The sequence below is a fragment of the Pygocentrus nattereri genome, chromosome 8 (genome assembly GCF_015220715.1).
Source record: "Pygocentrus nattereri isolate fPygNat1 chromosome 8, fPygNat1.pri, whole genome shotgun sequence".
Taxonomy (NCBI): Eukaryota; Metazoa; Chordata; class Actinopteri; order Characiformes; family Serrasalmidae; genus Pygocentrus; species Pygocentrus nattereri.
The window spans coordinates 44,009,240-44,030,210 of record NC_051218.1 but is presented as its reverse complement, the minus strand read 5'-3'; the positions used below and the strand labels follow the sequence as shown (position 1 = coordinate 44,030,210).

The 20,971-nt window shown below is 40.7% G+C and overlaps 1 protein-coding gene across 1 annotated transcript in view; it reads left to right on the top strand.

The window, feature by feature from the left end:
- Positions 1-20,971, top strand: part of ergic1 (endoplasmic reticulum-golgi intermediate compartment 1) — a 30,057-nt gene that overhangs the window by 1,064 nt on the left and 8,022 nt on the right. The window contains exons 2-4 of the mRNA XM_017712509.2: positions 8,063-8,124; positions 14,945-15,017; positions 16,158-16,252. Of these exons, the coding sequence (XP_017567998.1) occupies positions 8,063-8,124; positions 14,945-15,017; positions 16,158-16,252 (230 nt within the window). The remainder of the gene's footprint in view (positions 1-8,062; positions 8,125-14,944; positions 15,018-16,157; positions 16,253-20,971) is intronic.

The following is a 20,971-nucleotide window of genomic DNA, read 5'->3' as shown; positions in this document are numbered from 1 at the left end:
CCGGGCAGCGCATTCCTAACTGTTTTTGGTATAATGACTTTGCACAGTGAGCTTTTTGCCATTCATTTGAATTAAATGCTTCAGGCGTCTGGTTCCCATCACCACCTCTGTGCACAGTTCTGGCTCAGTAGGTTTCCCTAGAACAGAGCATTTCACACCATACCACTCTGCGTGATTTTGTTCATGTCTTAACCATTTAATTCTGCGGGAATTTTGAAGAATCAGTGGAATTCCCCTTTAAGGATCCAACAGCAGCCCTGTGTTTTGCATATTTCAAAGGGTTCCTTTGATGCTTTTGTACAGAAATATGCAAAACACAGCTGGGGCTTAATGTGGACAGTCAGTAAATGACCGCACTACAGGGCAAACCGGACTCTATTGAAATATGTATACATTACGAGGACGTGCAGAACAGGGGTGTCCAGTCTTATCCGCGAACGGCTGGTGTGGCTGCAGGTTCTCACTCCCAACGAAGCAGGAAGTCACCTGATGACATGTTTGAAGATCAAGACCAACTGATTAAACAAGTGAAGTCAGGTGAGCTCCGGGAAACCTGCAGCCTCGCCGGCCTTTTGCGGATAAGATTGGACACCCCTGGACTGGATGTGCTACATATTCCATTTGATTTATTGCAGTTCTTTCATATACCTGCAGTCGGAAGGTTTATCAAAATACAGCAAAATATTAAACTTTTTTAACTCTGTGGAACCACCGGTGGCTCCACAACGCACTCCGTCATGTTCTTCATAACCTCCGTATTTCATAAGCTCCATTAAGAAGCTGGGCGTCGTATGAGGCTGTAGCTCTTCTCTCCAGTCTAATAGACGGTGATGTCATTTTAAACCCTTATAATAAAAGAAGCTGAACTCAGTTTGTTTTTCTACTGAAAGTCGACCCGTTTTTCCCCAAATCTGGGCTCTAAACTATAAACAGACGGCGGAGTGCAGAGTGCCTAAAACTCCTTTTGTCATTATAAAATCACAGTAACCCACGGCCTCGAGTGGCTTATTGCTTTAGTGGCGGCCAACATAAAATACACTACTCACGAAAAGTTCGGGATATTTGGCTTTTGGGTGAAATTCTTGGAAAACGTAAAAAGTTCACGCTACAGTGATGTTATATCATGAAAGTTGGGTGTTTAAGTGGAAGCATGCGGTGGTGATTTCCTCGTCTCAAACAATTTACTGAAACAAAAGCCGACAGCAGTGGTGGGTAAACCCCAACAAACAATCTCAATGTCTCAATAACTCGTCATGCACCCTTCAGCATCAACTACAGCTCGACAACGACGTCTCCTGCTGTTCACAAGTCGACTCATTGGCTGCTGAGGCACGGCGTCCCACTCTTCTTGAAGGGCGGCCCTCGGGTCATTGAGGTTCTGGGGTACAGAGTTATGAGCCTCTACACGGCGACTCAGCTGATCCCGTAGGTTTTCTATGGGATTCAGGTCTGGAGAAAGTGCAGGCCACCCTATTTAAGGTACCCCAGTCTCCAGCAGCCGTTCCCGAATGATGTCACCTTGATGAGCTGGAGCATCGTCGTCCATGAAGATGAAATGAGGCCTGTGTTGTTCATGCAGAGCCACAGTGACTGGATTAATGATGTTATTCAGTAGTTTGGGCCACTGGGTCACTGTACCCTTCACAAAGTGTAGGGCAGTTCTGTATTGACTGGACACACCTGCCCACACTGTAACACCACCATCATCACCACCACCTCGCCGTTAAGCTCCTTGTTAGAGAACAGCAAGTTGTGAAAAAGTACTGAAACACTGAACAGCTGGACACGTGCATTCAAAAGTTTAGAGAAGGTCACATTAAGTTCACCTGTAAAGGTTAGAGTGCATTTTAGGTTCATCCTGAAATTTCACCCGAAAACCAAATATCCCGACTGTGAGTAGTGTATGTTCAAATACACAATGTTTTAGATAATTACTTAAGTTATTATTAATAATAACTGACATAAACAAATATTCTGACAAGAAAGTTCCTTTAGAGTACGATATTGTTGCTAAGCAACCATTAATCATTGAATGAGGAGAAGAGCGTTTGGCCACCAATCACTGTAAACTGCAGACAGTTCATGATTTTTAAACTTTTTTTGTATAACAGTGAACATATGATAACAGCACTGTTTAATGCAAAAACCTTCAGTTTATAAGTACTTTCTGGTCACCAAATCACCACCACGACTTTTCTGCCAGTCTGACGATGCCACATTTCTCTCGCTGGGGCTCAGTCTCAAACGGTTCCCTGCTCCCTACATGGTGCACAGTGTAGAAACCTAAATACTGACTCCTGCAGCCCAACAATACGAAATATCACTAAAGCTGGTCATTTGGGATCTGTACACCTTTATACTCGACAGACAGTGCAGTATTTGGTATATTTCATTGCAAATAGTACAAACACAACATATCAAATGTTGAAACTGAGAAGTTGTATATATTTTTTAAGAATATATGAAAAAGAAACCACATATAAACAGGATTCAGAAATGCTGCCACCTTCTCTGGGCCCAATCTCATTTAGAATGGACTGAGGGGAAGTGGAAAAGTGTCCTGAAGTCCCAAGAATCTACATTTGAAATTCTTTTTGGAAATTTTGGACTCCTGGATAAAGATCACTCAGCTTGTTATCAGTGCAGTATTCATGATGGTTTAGGGAGCATTAGAGCACATAGCGTGGGTGACCTGCTCATCTGTGAAGGCATCATTAATGTGGAACAATATATGTATGTTTTGGCAACGTCTGCTGCCGTCAAGATGACGTCTTTTTCAGGGAAGGCCTTGTTTATTACAGCAAGACGACGTCAAACCACATTCTGCGCGTATTACAGCAGCATTGTTCCATATTTAAAGAGTCCGGATGCTAAACTGACCTGCCTGCAGTCCAGACTGGTCACCACTGAGAGCATTTGGCACATTTATGAAATGAAAAATATGACGAATGAGACTCTGAAATGATGAGCTAAAATCCTGTGTCTGAACAAGAACAGGAAACATTTCACTTTCAGAACTACAGCAGCATCTCCTCAGTTCCCAAACACTTAGAGTGCTGTTAAAAGAAGAGGTGATGAAACACAGCGGTAAACACGACCCTGTCCCAACTTTTTTGGAAAGTGACATTGGTATCAAATTCAAAATGGGTATATTGTTGTTTTTTTTCCCCCCAAAAACAATCAAATTTCTCAGTTTTAACATTTGAAATGTTGTCTTTGTAGAATTTTCCTTTAAAAATATGATTTACATGATTTGCATATCAGTGCATTCAAATTTTATTCACATTCTGCACAGCGTCCCAACTTTTTGGAAATGAGCTTGTCCAATTTTTGAGTCCTATTCTGCTTTGGGGTATTGTTCTGCGAGCCCTGCATGTACCTCTCTGCTATTAATGAATTTTAAAAAAAAAACTTATCTCAGAAGTGTTGATTAAAAGTTCTAAGGGATCAGGCAATTAAAAAACCTTATCTTTCTGTGAGTTCTAGAGGCCTTAACGTCTTAGGATGTTTGGTTTCTGTCACCACAGCTGTGAACAACTGCGCGTTTGACGTTTGTTTACATAAAACATTTGACACGAAGATCAGATGTGAAGAAACTTTGAAGGGCCGGTGAACGTGTCCCAATTTCTATACCTACTTAATTGAATAAAATCTACTTAATTTGCTGTCCTTAATGTTCTTTTAATGGCCAGTGAGCTGTTTTCTGAGAAGAGGTATATCAGTGTAGATAGCAGTCTATTGCTGTGGTTGTTTATGGCTCATTTTTTCATTAACATGTCCTATGCAGTGGTCATTGGCCCCTCGACTAATACACTTCTTAGAACAGCTTGGGACGTTCGTTCTGCGTTAAAGTGCAGGAAATGAGAACCGCTTTTCTGAACCGGTTGAAGCAAATGTAAATATTACGCTCCATATATTCGTGTGTGGGTACGGAATGTGCTTGAGTGTAATCCTGGGAAGCCTTTCTGCACGGAATGTGCTCATTTTGCATAATGGCCCACAGTTTTGTGTTACAGTGTCAACAGCTGAGCTAAAGCATGACTCATTATTTGGGATGGTTTACCCAAAAAGGACGATCCAGTTCAAGAAAAGAGACTTAATCTGCTGGAAGAGTTACTTTTTGAGGTAAACAGGTAGATGGCCTTTAGAATAGGGGATATATTGCGTACCCATTCTGACTCTTGTAAATGCATTGAAAGGGCTTTTTGCCTGAATGACTGAACCCGACACGTACTGCACGTAGAGCACTAATGACTGTTTAGCGAGTGGAGTCATATGTCCTATTGACTCTGGCAGGCAAATTCAGGGAATTTGCATTGTAAAAGTGGAAGGAGGGTAATGGGCTTGTTTATGAATCAGTGACGTGATGGTACTTGTGCCATTAATGAGGTCGGCTCTGCCCGTATTTTTAACCAAATAGAAGAAGGGGCAGTAAAACAAGGCACACCTGTGGCCTGGCTCGTTTCCCTGAACATTCAGCCTAAATCCAAGGCCTGACTCACTGATGGAGAAGATATAGCCTCCCTCCCCTCCTTCAGATAGTCAGGTAATAATCGCAGAGACGCCAGGCACATCTTATTTTGTAAGAAAAAGACTATAATCCACGTATTTTAGTTGCCTCATGATGGTGCGTTCTGATCTGCCGCTCGCGTGACTTCCGAAAGGGGATTAATCAGCATGTTACTTGATTAGTAGATTAATCAATTAGCCGATTAATCAGGTAAATGGACACGATTAAGAAAGATATGAAGTATGTGCACCTGATTTGTGACTGTGATGAGTGTTGGTTAAAATAAATACTGTTGACAAAAGGATCTATTTTTTTTTTTTCCTTAAATCATCTAAGAATAAGTCGTCAAGAAGGAAGGAAATTTATGCCAAGTGTCCCTTCCCTAATCCGGAAGGTTAGAGCCAGACAGGAAATGAGATTCAGCTGTCAAGCACTTTAGGACAGTCTGCCTCTATCCAAAATATCCTCCAGCGAGGTTTCTACATCCCTTCTGGAACACGGCAGAGCCCGCTAGGCGGTGGAATATGAGGCGGGATTGATGGAGCTACTGAGAAGCGTCAGGTTATTTGATACAGCAGGAAGTCAGCCCCCTCCTTGCATCGCGTCAGCTGTGATTTTTGTGGGCAGCACTCGGTGGAAGAAATGCGCCCAGATGTTCATGTTTTTTGCAAGGCTGACGAGAGCGAGGGCAGGGCCGGGCCAAGGCCGTGATGGAGGTGTGGAGCAGGAGTTTAGCGCCGAAAAAGGCGTTGCTTTGAGTCTCGCAGGCTCTGTGAGCAGAATAGTTTGGCTGTGGAGCAGGTCGGCTCGAGAAAGCTCCTAAAAAAGGCAATGCTCAGGCTTTCTCTACAGGGCAGATCAGATTATCCGCACGCTGAGAGCGGAGGCTGTCGCTGATATCATTCAGGTCCATAAGGTCCTTTTTACAGTGTTTTTATGCTGTTTTAAAGGAAAGTAAACAAACAAAAAAATCCTGAAATGCATTTGTGAGATGGAGAAGAACGAGGCTTCTGCTGTGAGGCTGTAAATGAACTCGCTTCTCCTTCATCAGAAGTGCGATCGTCTATTTTGCATGCAGGTTTTGCATACAAACGGCTTCACGTCTCACATAGATGTTCAGCCTGTCTGTATCTGAGTATTTCGAGTGGCTTTATATTTCTCTCCTTTTTAGATGTTTCTTTGAATAAGACTCTTACATTTTTTGTATTTTTATTTATTTATTTTTAATATGTGTGTTTAAATATGGGGTTATTTTTATTTGTTTGTTTGTTTTGTAATGGTCGTGTGGGAACCAAAACTGGTCGTAATTCCTCTTTTAAAAAATTTTTCATGTACCCTTATTATTTAACCCATCCGTACAGTGATACACCACATACACACTAGTGAAGACACACACATTAGGGGGCAGTGAGCACACTTGCCCGGAGCGGTGAGCAGCCCTATCCACGGCACCCGGGCAGTTGGGGGTTAGGTGTCTTGCTCAAGGACACCTCAGTCATGGACTGTCGGCTAAGGGGCTCAAACCGCCGACCTTCTGGGCACAACGCTGGTTCCATAACCTCCATGCCACCCTTAAGGCTGTTTTTTGTTTCTGGGCCTCTGATGCATATGTAAATGAGCTCTGTTCTGGTTGGCTGCCTTGAAGTACACCTCTTTCAAAATGCAGTCCAGGCTAAAACACTTCTTCTAACCTCAACGTGCATGGGCAGGGCTGAACTGCTGTAGGCTTTAAAGGGGCATATATGTAAATGCAATCACAAGCAATAAATTCAAAATGCGCTGTTTTTGCAGCTTAATTTCCAAGCGTATTAATTCCCAGTGACTTTATGCAGTGAGAAGTGTTGTTTCCATAATACATCAAATTTTTTTCTCACTCTACTTGTTTTTGTGTGATATAAGAATTTTAAAACTTTAAACACAGTTTCAGAACCGTAAACCTTTTTAACCTTACTTTACAAACAGATACTGCAGAGTAGACTGAAATCCCAGCCTTATGGCCTTCAGTTGCCCTTTAGTCGGGTTCCAGTTTGCTGTGTATGAACATATCAGCACTGCTGCAGCAAAACCTCATATCTGCAATATGGTCATATTACAGGAGAAGGCAGAAGCTTTAACTTTTGAATGGAAGCTAATGGGAGAAAAATTTACAGGTCATTTTGAATCATTTCTTTTGGTCCATTGGCCATTAAATGGCAACACATTGCAAAGGGCAGTTCACGTTTCCAAAGTTATAGAAAAAAAATAAACAGAAAATGAATGAGATACAAAGTTTTGTTCGGACAGTAACAATATCTAGGTGTGAAATAATACAGAGCAGCTCTGTAAAGCCTGGTAATTTAATATTGGCAACTAGACATTTGATATAAAACCAATATTTCAATAAATGTTTTATATTATCAGTACTGTATTAAGGTAAACGACAGTATATATAAGGTACCGTGTGCTGTAATAATTACATGTCGTGTCCTGAATGTGGTTATTTTCAGTAGCAAACAAATGGGGGATTTCATTTCAAGTCCCTGACAATGACAGTCATGCCATTGGTTTCATCTGGGTTTATTATCTTGGTGACCAAAGAGCAGTGATAGTATTTCAGGTATCCTGGGATATGTAACAGTATTGTGCGTCTTAAATATCGTAGTATACCTTGTATTTGAATAGCAGTGCTTCTCTTTTGGCAGCTGGGACTGATACAGATTGGTAGTTCTCCATATGATACAAGCTCTGGCAAAAATTGAGAGATGTGGAAAACTGCAGGATGTATTTTTTTAAAAGACATTTATTTAAAAAGAGCAGTGCAACACAGTTTACATCAAAGCACGAGTGCGATTCATTACTGAAGCAAAAAGCATTCGTGTTTTTATTTTATTATAGTCAGTTTTTCAACCAGTGTTTAGCTTTGAGGGGGAAAAAATGGACCTTCGTTTTTCCACATACGTGAAATCTGGAATGCGGCTTTTTGACGGAGCGCTGACTTAAGTGCATATTTGTGCAGAGCCTCACAAATCACGAGTGCTGCGGCCAGTCAGGCCCATTACTGTGGAATTTGCTAGTGCACGTCCGTTTGGCAAAATAAATCAACCTGCTTTCACCTCTTCATAGTTTTTCAGAGCAGCACTTCAAATGCTCATTCTTCCCGAGGTTTACTTTGTGGAGAAATCGGGGGCTGTTCTGATTGTTTACTTCCTTTTAGATGAGAGGGGCCCATTCAGCCGGTGTTGACAGCCTTTGCTGTGACCTCAGTCACACTGGAATGAGAAGTGGCCCCGGGGCCGAAGGGTTAAAGGCCGAAGTCCGGAACGCAGAGGAAGAGGTGTAGCTCCAGAGGCCGCTGCGCCTCGCTGTGTCTGGGTTTTTCATGGCTCCCTGCCATAGTTAACATTCCTCAACTCTCTTGTCATAACCTTCACCACTATGGGAACAGAATGTGCCTTCACACGTCCGCTTCCCAGGAGCTTGGCGTGTTTACGTTTTCTTTCCCCACACTTCCTCTGAACATTCTTCCTCTTTTTCTCCCCGCTCCCCCTTTCCCCTTCTCTATCTTCCTTCCAGGTTCGATATCTACAGGAAGGTGCCCAAAGACCTCACCCAGCCCACATACACTGGAGCCTTCAGTGAGTATTGTCGTGCACCTCTCTTGTCTGGCATCGCCATCAGTCCATCCGTGTCCAGTTTATTTATAAAGCGCATTAAAATCAACAAAGGGGCTGCATACAAGTTGGAACCAGTCCATTCAAAATAGATGACTTGTAAATAAAGTATGAGGCTAAAATAGAACCAAAACAAACGCGTAAAAGACTAAAATGCACAATAAGATGTCAAAATAAGGGGCGGCACAGTTTACAGTAGGCCTGTCACATAATCGTCTAATCGCAGTCATTTGAGATGACCGCATTTGTTTATGCTGACTGTCACTTTCCACACGTGTTGTATTTCCACAACAAGCAGGTTGTGAGTTGAGTGTGTAAATAAAAGAAAGCAATGAATTCCTTTGTTGGGGCACCATGTGGCTTATGAAAACTTGGTCTAGTACAGAGGTCACTAATAGGTAGACCGCAGTCCGAGTCCGGACCCAGATGCTGTCCTATGCAGACCTGGACCTGTAACCAATAAAATATGGAGAATTCTTTCATTTCGACAGGCTGTTTCTATTTTAACCGGCGTAATCTTTCTAGCCTTTACAGTAGCTTTAGCAGCTGGAGACTCAGACCAATCACGTGTTGTAAATATCCCACGTGACGCTACTCAGCCAATCAGATCTGTGCATTACGATGAGCACCGAGACACGAGTGAGTGACGCCACACGAGGAGAGAAACAGCAGTCAGAGAAGAAAGTGAGTCAGAGGGAAGTTATTCCACATGACGTGATCTAAAAAGAGAAAACTGACGGTAAATGTTGTTGAAATCTGACTGAACTGGACTTTATTTGATCTGATATTCAGTTGTCGACTGTATAAGATGCTGATATTCCTATTAGGATACTTTAGTAAACAGTATATGGACCTGAATCTTGATGCAGGTTAGACATTATGATGTTCTGGACCTTCGCTTGAGGAAATTTTCTCTAATTAAAGACCCCTGGTCTAGTACTTTCAGAGGGTAGCATGAGTTATTATATAGTTTTTTATATATATATATATGTGTGTGTGTGTATGTGTGTGTGTATATATATATATATATATATATATATATATATATATATATATATATATATATATATATATATATATATATACATATATAAGCATATATGGTAGCATGTTTAAAATGTTTACTTCCTTATATTTTAGCTCTTCTGAAAAATGTTTGCTTGACTCTATGGATGATTTCCTGTAGGTGTAGGGTGTGTGTTTGTGTGTGTGTGTGTGTGTGTGTGTGTGTGTGTGTAGCATGTCATTTCAACAGTACAACAGGTATTAGCTCCTAAGTAAATGTAGCTAGGATGCCAGACGGACTAATCAGCCGTCTAGGCCTCTTTAGGTTTGTGAAAATAATGGTTGGATACAATAAACAAGAAAGACTGTTTGTGAATGAAACCATTAAGCCCAGTTATTTCTATACAATCTAACAGGAGCTTTAACATTCATGACGGCGACGAACAAACACAGGTTCAAATGCCGCAGACTTCACACAGAGACATAAGCCAATTAGAAAAGATGGGTCCTTCCAGCTTATCCTTTACAGGCCTTTGGCTATCAGGCCTTTGTCTTTGTAGTCGTCTGCCGTCTCCGCCACCCCCCACCATTCCTCTAGTACATAATCGTCAACCCTGATTGATCTGATTCTACCTCCTGTGCTCGATTCCATGTGTTGTCACCATTTCTCAACTGCTTCCTCGCTGATTGCTCATTGTTCCACCCTCGTGACGTGGCAGCTCTTGGAGTGAGATAGCTTTATGTAATCATAGATTATGCTCTGCGACTTGTGATGTGAGTAGCTTACTCTTACTCGCATGTCATTCCCGCTTGCATTCCTGAGGCCTGCTCTGTTGTTGGTGGGCCCTCAGGTAGATTAGCTCATGTTTAGTCATATGGACTGAAACCCGTTCTAGCTGACCCAACCCAAAGACTAAATATTTGGACATGCTGGCCAGTTTTAGGACCTAGAAATGTCATGAGCTTAACAAATGAGCACACACGGATTCAAAGACCTGACTTTTCAAAGGCCTGAAAAGTTCTACCAGCCTGTATGTAATGAAATGTCAGTAAATTGGTTTGAGTGTAGGAATATTTATATGCAGGAAGTGTTTATATGATCTTTATAAATGTGCTTATTCAATTGCCAAATGTTTACCCCCCAAACTAGTCCTCGCTAAATGGAAGCAATGATGTATCCTCCGCTGAACCTTAATTGGTGGCGTATGTGTCATAGTGACACTCCCTATTGTTTGTGCTGTAGGTAAACATTAGCTTGTGTAAACTGGAAGAAACCACCGGCCAAAGCATGACGTGTTTGCCATAAAGTCATGTGACCACTGAGTCAGTGGAGACGGTCTCCATGTAAATATGTCCTGCTCTACCTGCTTATTCAGGCAGATTTTTTTCTCTCTTTCTCTTTACTCATTCGGCCACGTGACCACTGATGTGTTCGAAAACCATGGTAGCACAACCACACGCTCGTGTATCGTTGGCCTCCAGAAGTGTGTCATGGCCACAGTTTCATTTCAGGTTGACTGTGCTGGTTTTTTTCATAGGTTTAAAATGGAAGAGCGTCAAATGGTGTCGAATCAGTGTTGTGATGCGCGTTAAATGCAAGGAAAATTACCCAAGCACTTCCAAAAGTGAGAAAGAGGGGGAGGAAATGAGCCAGCGCTGTATATTAGCATGATGCAGCGAAGGCACTGCAAACAGGTCCCTCTGATATGAGTCAAAGGTAAAGAACGCTCAAGTTCCTCTTACAGTGAGGCCAGAGAGCTGAAATTACTATGACGTGAGGAAGTAGGGGGTTAATCTGGTGCAGAGTAGTAAACAGACATATACGGTGTGACTTACTGAGTAAAACATTCGTAGGGGCCCCACTTTACATTGTGTCTCTAATAACTGTGTAGCTACAAATGAATAACATGCAACAGCCCTGTAACTACTGTTTTAGTCAGTGTTGCAGAAGTCCAGCCTATGTAATTACACGTGTATCCGCTTCAGTTTGGCCTCTTGTAATAACACAGTCTTTTTGATACACTACAGATCAGGAGGTGTTTTACATAACATTGCATTTGTTTTACAGAATTACTGTGGAATAGCTGTGCTGTAACAACGTGACCATCACATCATATCAATTAATACCATTCTATAACTACACTGTACCTTTATAACAAGCACATGGCACTGTCCTGCAGTTGGACAGTTCCTGTGTAGTTGTTATGTAGGTAGATAATATGTAATAATGCAGTGGTAATATAGACACTGCTTTGGGTTTAACGCAACACATTTAATCAATGTTATTAAAGGTACATGTTAATATAAGCGGGCGCCTGCTGTTCTGTCTCGTTACAGACCGGATTAAAGCTGAAACTGGTTACCGTGTCACAGCACTAACGACATAAATGCTGGCTAAATGTGAGGAAAGCAGACAGACACAGTATAAATAAGGTCTTAATGTAAGTTATTGGAAACTTCCTTTTACTGCTGGATAAGACGTCTGAAAACAACTGCTGTCCCAGTCTGATTACAAATGTAATTACATTTGTTATTACCCTTGTAATACATGAGAGAGAATAGGCTGTTACAACTATTAACATACACTTGTGTAATTACATGGTGTACTTCTGTAATCCATCTGTAACCGTCACTAAATCATTAGTAGTTACTTTGATGTTGCATGTCATGTTATTAGAGGCACTTCCCTCTATTGCACAAATTATGAAAGCAATGTTAAAAAAATGTTCTTATTTCTTGCATAAAATAATTCTTGATTTATTTTTTTGGAGTCGATTATCATAAATAAATAAATAAATAAATAAATAGCTCTGTGCATGGGTCCTTTTGGAGTATGTTGCCTTGAGGCAACGCTGTGTGACAATAAGAAGAAATGATATGGAGCTTAGCCAAACTCTTCCCTTTATTTTTAACCCTTTTGTCTTTAAATATGTATAACGTTATTGTAAAGTGAGGAAAGTGGGTTTGTTGCCCTGAGGCAACATCGTGCAATAGAGGGTTAATAGTGGGGCCATTCTATGTCCTGGTTTGCTTTATGCTGGTAAATAGTAGGAAACTGATGTTACGGTGCTTTTCAACACACAGATCACTTCTGAGCTGAGCTACTTTAGTGTTACCTTGAATTTAGGAATATCAACAGCAACATTTATTTCTATAGCACTCTTTATAACTAGCATTGTCTCAAAGCAGCCTTACAGAAAAACAGTTCATGGAAGGACCAAGAGAATAATAAAGGAAAATGAGAAAGAAAGTATGAAAGGAGTCTCTGTATAAACGTCAGGAGCTGAATCCGGTCTGAGCCCCCCATGAGCGAGCCGGAGGCAGCAGTGGTGAGGAAGCACTCCCTTGGAGTAAGTGGAAGAGACCTCAAGAGGAGTGGAACTGGAAAGTTAAACGTTTCGGTTAAGACGTCTCCTCAGCCGCAGAGCAAAGCGCCCCCCTTTACAATATGTCCACAGAAATATTAGTTAATATTTCTATATTATACACCGATCAGGCAGAACACTCTGACCACCTCCTTGTTTCTGCGCTCACTGTCCATCTTATCAGCTCCACTTACTGTATAGCTGCTCTCTGTAGTTCTACAGTTACAGACTGTAGGCCATCTGTTTCTCTGATACTCTGTTACCCTGTTCTTCAGTGGTCAGGACCCCCATGGACCCTCACAGAGCAGGTACTGTTTGGGTGGTGGATCATTCTCAGCACTGCAGTAACACTGACGTGGTGGTGGTGTGTTAGTGTGTGTTGTGCTGGTCTGAGTGGATCAGACACAGCAGTGCTGCTGGAGTTTTTAAACACCTCAGTGTCACTGCTGGACTGAGAATAGCCCACCAACCAAAAATATCCAGCCAACAGCGTCCTGTGACCACTGATGAAGGACTAGAGGATGACCAACACAAACCGTGCAGCAGCAGATGAGCTGTCGTCTCTGACTTTATAAAACAAAAAAGGAAGATCACATCACTCCCGCGTTGAAAGAACGCTGCTGGCTGCCTGAATCACTCAGGATAGATTTCAAGGCTCTGCTGCTGGTGTTTAAAGCTCAAAACAACCCTAAAGCACCTGCTTACATCACAGGGTGTCTGTTTATGTTCCGGCATGTAATCTAAGATCTGCAGGTAGTGGCCTTCTACAGACACTCTGTAACACACAGAAAGCATGGAGAGCCTCTTTCAGTCATGATGCATCGAAAGTGTAGAATTCAATTCCACCTTTTATTGGACAGTCAAGCTCAATGCTCACTTATAAGAAGCACCTAAAAACGCATCTCTTTAAACTAGCATTTAATTAAAACTGAACGCCTCGTGGTTTTTATCTTGCAACTTAATCGTCTTCTTTTTCTTCTTATTCTAAATAAATACTAATGATCTCTTTTATAACTGTTTTATTACCTGCCTGTTCATGCCGGTGGCAGCTCAAGGTGCTATATAAATAAAAAAATAATTATTATATTATTGTTATTATTATTTTCAAGGTGGACTGACATGGTAGGAGTGTCTAATAGAGTGGACAGTGAGTGGACACAGTGTTTAAAAACTCCAGCACTCTAGCACTGTTACTGCAGTGCTGAGAATGACCCACCACCCAAATAGTACCTGCTCTGTGAGGGTCCATGGGGGTCCTGACCACTGAAGAACAGGGTAACAGAGTATCAGAGAAACAGATGGACTACAGTCTGTAACTGTAGAACTACAAAGTCAGTTAAACTCAAATAAAAATAAAAAAAAGTTTATTAAAATGAAGCGGGATCAATAAGACACATTGATTGGGGCCTCAATTTTATTTTAAAATAATTAAAAAATGTAGCTATTTTAAGTAACAACAGTTTGTTTTTAAGTAAGTTTTTAAGTAACAACAGTTTGTAAAAATACAGAATTGATATGATTGCAAAACTATGTAAATGATCAGTTTTAAATTTGGAAGCAGTTTATAAAGTAAGAGGCCGCGGCTCCTTTTTTGTGCTATTAAACCAAAACAGCTGCCCGTTTATTTCTCTGTGTGTAGGTTTGTATATCATCATGCTGTGCATGAAGCACATATACAAATACACATTTTAGCTCTTCAGTAAAAGGACATTTATTAACCCTCTACTGCACATATTATGAAAGCAATTACAAAAAAATGTTTAATTCACTTTTCTTGAGCAAAATGATTCTTGATCTATTTGATTATTAAATTCAAAACCATAAAAAATCATTAAATGTATTTTTAGGAAACATTGTGTGACAGTAAGAAGAGATGATATAGAGCCGTGTTCCCTGAGGTGGTGAGATCTGGCTAAATCCATTCCACTGTCGTGCAGTGTTGCTTATAGGCAACATATTTCTTTAAATTCTCATAAAACAATTTGACACTGAACGTTAAAAAAAGTTTTAAATGTGCACACTAAGAGATAATTTGACTTAGTACATGCTTTTTATTGACCAACTTTTTCCTTTATTGTTGACTCTTTTGTTGTCTTTAATGAGTTTGTTGCCCTGAGGCAACATTGTGCAATATTGGGTTAAGGGGGGGGCATTTCCCCCATTTCTCACCTGTTTGAAACCCATTTTTTGTTGGTTGGCCTTTAAATTCGTTTAAATAATGGCAGATTCATTGATTACCATACAGTCAGTAGTTGCAGTCCTGCTTGAATGATTAGTTTTGTGTATATTGTGATTGTGAACGTAACCGTCTCTGGCTGTGACGGCAAATAAAGTGACTTGACTTGAATGTTATTCCACCTGATTCCCTCATTGCTAAAGTGTGTTCCTGACCCTTTGCTGTCCTTTCCCTGCAGTCTCGATCTGCTGCTGTGTATTCATGCTCTTCCTCTTCCTCTCCGAGCTGACGGGATTCATAGCCACAGAAATGTACGTATTGCTGCCATTTTGTCCAAGTTTGCTTCATGTGACGGGGAAAAGCGTTCGGGGACAAGATGTAACTGTTAGTTATGACTCATCCAGGTCACGATGGCAACGGCCTCATAAACCGCCTCGAACAGCATGTACATTTACATATTGCACAGCAGTGCAGACTGTACAGCAAAAATAGACATTGCAGATAAACCTGAGTATTCAATGTTTTCCACGTTCCTAAAGGAATCGTGAGGATGCAGAATGTGGTAGTGCGTGTTGCACAATGCACGGACCTTGTGTGACGGGCCTGCCACCCGGGCATTTTAACCTCTGTGACAAGTTGAGCTGAGTTTCACACAGGATACTGAGGTGGCCTCGTGTGTCAGAAGCATCTCGTGCTCATCTGCCATTTAGCAATTCTGTCTCATAGACTTTATTTTTGAATCAGCTGCTTTGGTCACTGATGAGTAAACCTGTATGCAGCAAAGTGTCTGTAATAGGGCCTCTTATTCTCAAGCGTATATTTTCGCTTGTCCATCTGAATCTACGTGACCAAATCATAAGGCAAATTATTGAGTAACTGCATGAAATGCACGTTTTTATTTATTTATTTATTTATTTTTTTGTTATTGTTGTAAAAGCCCCTCAAATGAACAGAACGTGTGTTTTATGATCTCCACATTTCACTATACGCTCACAATTTACTGCTGAAAGCCAAAAGTCTGCGCCGCTCTTTGTGTTATTTTCTAAAAGTGATGTTTCCAGAGCAGATCACTGAAGAGACGCCGTCTGTTTATAGTTTAGAGCCCAGATTTGGGGAAAAACGGGTCGACTTTCAGTAGAAAAACAAACTGAGATCAGCTTCTTTTATTATAAGGGTTTAAAATGACATCACCGTCTATTAGACTGGAGAGAAGAGTTAGAGCCTCATACGGCGCCCAGCTTATGAAATATGAAAGTTATGAAGAACATGTGCCTTTTGGAACCACCGGAGGTCTCAAGGAGCAAAAGCTTAATGTCATCGTGATGTCTTAAGCCTGTCTATTATATTATGCTCTGAAACAGTAATGTGACTATAATTTTAAAAATATAAATGTAAGAGGTGTATTGTTTTTTATTATGTATCCAATGGATATTGCGTGTCCTTGTTTGCAGAGTTAATGAGCTCTATGTGGATGATCCAGATAAGGACAGTGGAGGGAAGATTGAAGTGAGTTTAAACATCAGTTTGCCAAACTTACACTGTGATTGTGAGTATATAAATATATATATACATATATATAAAACATACAATGCTCTCCTTCTTTTGCCTTGGTTTTCCATGACTGTGTGAGAGTCCTTGTTAAACATCTCAGCAGCTTTTTCATCAGTTTTGAGTATTACTGCTTTTTTTTTGATGGATCAAGACCGAGATGTGTTGTGCACAGATAACTAGACCAAAGTTTCCTGCCCAAAAGCACGAGTGGTTTAATTTACCAGCATTTTATGTGAATTTTCTCAATGGTAATGTTGTTGACACCCGTTTCCCTCAGGGTGCGGCCTTTTCACACTTCTTTGTGGAAATGTTGTCGCCAGCAGCGCCGCTTCAGCGAGCACTTGTTTGTTTTTAACAGTAAAGTTGTGAAACGCCACGTCATCGTCTGCTGTCTGTACTGTTTACCAGTCACGTTCTACTGTTGTTTACTAGTCATTGACTTGCAGAAAAAGGGGTGGTCAATATAGCAAAAATATCATCAAAATACTTTTTATTTTCACGATTTACTGTATGTAGCATTCTGTTCATACTGATACCTTTACTTTTATTCCAATTCCCGAATCATTTTTTTTTCCCAATAGTACAACCTGAGTTTTTGGGGTTGTGGGTGTGGCTTAAACTCCACATTGGGTCACATTGGATCACTGATTAATCAAGAAGTGCTGATGTTAATAACATGCATATGAAATGTAATTCAGACAGCCGACTGCTGAAGTATTGAAATTTCTCTTTGAATGACACAGACTTGTTATGATACTCAGTACTGACCATGAACGTATTCAGCTTTGATACCCAGGCCTGGTCAAGATATTTCATGTTTCTGAGGTTTGCAGCATGAAGACCTTTTTAATTCAATATTCAGATATAAATATTGTGCCCGTATTATGAAAAAACTAATTTTCTTCACTTAACATGAGTTTGAATTAGTATGTAAACACTGTTAAAGTATCAAAACACACCATTCACTCCGTCTTTATAGTCCATAGCTGGAGTCTGGTTTTCGTGTTGAAAAACAAATGCATTTATATCTGTTGTCAGGGGGAAAAAAACCTTGTATCTCCGAAACGGTAACTTTACATTAGAAGGAAAAAACCTACCTTACTTTTAATGGAAGTCAGTGGAACCAGAATTTTTTCCAAGTAATTTTGAGTCCTTTTCTTTTGGTCCATTCCTCATGAGATTTACACACAATGGAAAGGACAACAGGTATTTTAATATTATGTCAAACAACTTCTGACAGCAGCGATATATTTGCCTTTTTAGCCTGTAGCAGGTTAGCCCCGCCCACTACAGCTGAAGGTATAAGGAGTGTTTCAGCCCAGACTGCCTTTTGAATACATTTACATTTACAGCATTTGGCTGACGCTCTTATCCAGAGTGACTTACAGTTTGATCACTTCTACACAGGTAGGTGAAGGTGGTGTTAGGAGTCTTGCCCAAGGACTCTTATTGGTATAGTGTAGGGTGTTTACCCAGGCGGGACTGATCCCCAGCCTACAGCGCAGAAGTGTGTACACTATAGCAACCACTGTGAATAAAGTATAGTACAGAGCAGTGAATCAGACTAGAACATCATATATATTTATGCCTTTAGGCAGCTTTGTAAATCTATCACCAGAAAATCTTTATCGTATAGTCTGACATGCAGACATGCAACATGCAGTTCACACAGTCTGACACGGGGGGTTGGCCAGGATTTTATTTGCAGCATTTTGTGTAAAGTGCAATGCTTTAAACCTATAAGGCCGCTGTGATTGTACAATGTAAAGCAGACTTTAAAGGCACAGTAACAGTAAAAGCCTATGTAAATGTAATGTACAGAGAAGTTGGAATATTTTCATCATTTAAATATATTCAATATAGGAAATATGTATGTATGTGTATGTATATATATACATGTGTGTGTGTGTGTGTGTGTGTGTGTGTGTGTGTGTACATGAACTTTCTCAGATGTATGTGTAGGATGTAGGATATGGGCCTTTTAAGAAAGGAGGAAAAAGTGTAAACAATATAAATATAAAATATTAAATAATGGACTGGCATCCAGTCAGTTACTCGTTTCTATAGAGACATTTAATCTGAGCCTAATTCTGTCTCCTTTAGGGTGCATGAAGTTGTTCAGTGTTGTAGGTGCACAGTACGCATGATGTACCCATAGTAAAGTGTATTGTGCTATAATGTGTCGCTGTAACTATGAAATGTGACCTCATTATCCTGGAACAGCGCACAGTCTGTCTTCAGGAGCTGAAATCGCTGTGTACCCATCATGGATCATCTCACACTGAGCTTGTACTCCTGCTAGACTCTGTAGGATCATACTTTAGATGGCAAAACTACTAAATAGTGAATGAAATTCTCTGGATCCTGATTCTGTTTCCAAAGCCAAAAATCCAGAAAAGGTTCCTGCTCCCTGTCGTCCCCGAAGGCCAGGTCCTCTGCATCCTGCCAGAGCGGAGAGTAACTGGCTATTTCTTACACATTACAGAGTACAAAAACTATGACTTGGGACAAGTCTGTTCAGATTTGGACAGGATTCTGAAAGTGAAGAAAGTGCTTGTACCAAATACGGCACATTTTTTTTCTTTTCTGTAACTTCTGCCTTTCTTGCCTTTTCAGTGAGTCATAATCACAAAGTGCACAATGCGCTGCGCAACAGTGACCTCATGTACTGTAATAGCGTGCTAAAAAAAGCACCTAGAAGCTTGTCGCCTTAGCAAACGTCAGTCTTGATGACAAAAATCTTGATGACATTCTAAAATTTTCAGTAGGAAGTGTTTCAGTTGTCTGTCATTTCATGCTGTAAAGCTGGCAGCCTTAACCCGTGTGTGGTGTTGGTGTGTTTGTTACTTGGTGGTCCGGTGGACCCACCACATTATTGATTTTTAAATAATAACCATAAGAATTTATGTAAAAACACCAGATGTTTAAAATATCACAAGTGGCCAGCATAGGGTTCTCCTTTAGCAGCTGTAGCCAGTCAGCAGCCTGTCCATCATGTTGTCTACCCCCACACACAAACACATTCTAACAGCAGGCCGTGTGGGAGGAGAACAGAGTGAAGGACACAGCACCTCCACACTTTCACTCCCTGTGGGTTCAGCCCAGCAGCACATGTGTAATATAAATGTGTGGGGGGTGAACAGAGGGAAGCTCTGAAAATGGGCTATTCTTTATGTTCTTCACAGAAAATGAGCAAAGACCAAGAATCTGAGGCTGAAATAATAACAAATTTATTCCATTTAAATATTATTACCATTTATTCTTTTGGTAAACAATGAAAATGGGTCCCACAGACCTGAACACCACACAAGGGTTAAAGAATGGGTTCGTTTTGGTCCATGTCACCAACAACAACATGAGTAATGACTCTAACGTTTATTTGTGGCGCTGCTGTCGGAGGAAAGCCTCATATCTCCAAACTGGTAACTTTACAGGAGAGGGAAAAACCTACTTTACTTTTAATGTAAGTCAATGGAACCAGAATTTCTTCAGTCATCTTGGGCCGTTTCTTTTGGTCCAATCATCATGAAATCTACACACAGTGTAAAGAACAACAGGTGTTTTCAGACTAGGTCAAAACAGGTCAGGCAGCGATGTGTTAATCCCATTTTACAGTCTGTTTTTTTATATTGAATTGATTGACCGTCATGATCCTTTTCCCCATAGTTTGTTTCTATCTTAGCTTCATGTATTTCATGATTACAGATTAAACGTGGTCTTTATTCCCTCTCTGTTTTCCATTAACAGCTTTTTAATGAAGGACCTCAGAGCTCACATTCTGCCGTTTGTCGTGACGAACACATTTTCTCCGTTACTGACCTTTACTAACCAGCCTTCACCACTTGGTTTATTCTTGAATGGAAAAAGTGCAGTGAAGAGCTTTTTTCCTCTGCACACTTCCCATTAATGCTTTGGATTAAGATTCGTTTTCTGGATGCACATCTGGCCGAACATAAACACAGCAGAAAGTTCCACTTGGACCTTTTTTGACCAACATACACAAGTGAAAAAATCAAAGTGGGGATGGATGAAGTATAAATTTGTTCTGTTATGTTCAGTGATTTTAACATCAATTCCATTTTGCTTTTTACGCATAGCGAGAGTTCCTTCCATTAGGAGTGGTCTTGATGTAATGGAAACAACTTTCCATGGAAAGGCTTTTATGAAGGACTAAGAAAGGCCTCCTCAGTCATTCTTCCACTCAATAGCAGAAATGTCGTGTTAAAACCTCACCAGAGCAAAAGGTCAGCATTGCTCCATCATAACCCTGTGACCCCTTTAGCAAGATCTTATTATAGCATCCGGTCAGCATTCTGACTTCAACCAGGCTTAACTCCTTTACAGCCAGACTGACCGGCCGACGTGCGTGGCTGAGGGTGCTGGTTTTACTGCTGTAGATGAAGATGTTAGGCCTTCTCCCCACAGTGGTCTGACTGGGTTTGGATTCTGAAGTGGGTACCAGTTACTATGGCAACAAATGTGAAATTCACCCTGCAGATGTATTTCTGTTGTCTTGATCTCATATGTTGGCAGATTTACAGGCGAATGGTAAAACGTTCCTAACTATAATGTATGTTGATGTAATGAGATTTTATTCCAGGTCATTTTGCACCATTTTTATTGGTCCATTCGTCGTGGAGGAAATGGTCACACAAAGTCAAGAATATGTGACTTTTTTCAAAAGAGGAAATTTATAGTTTTGAGGTTTAGATTT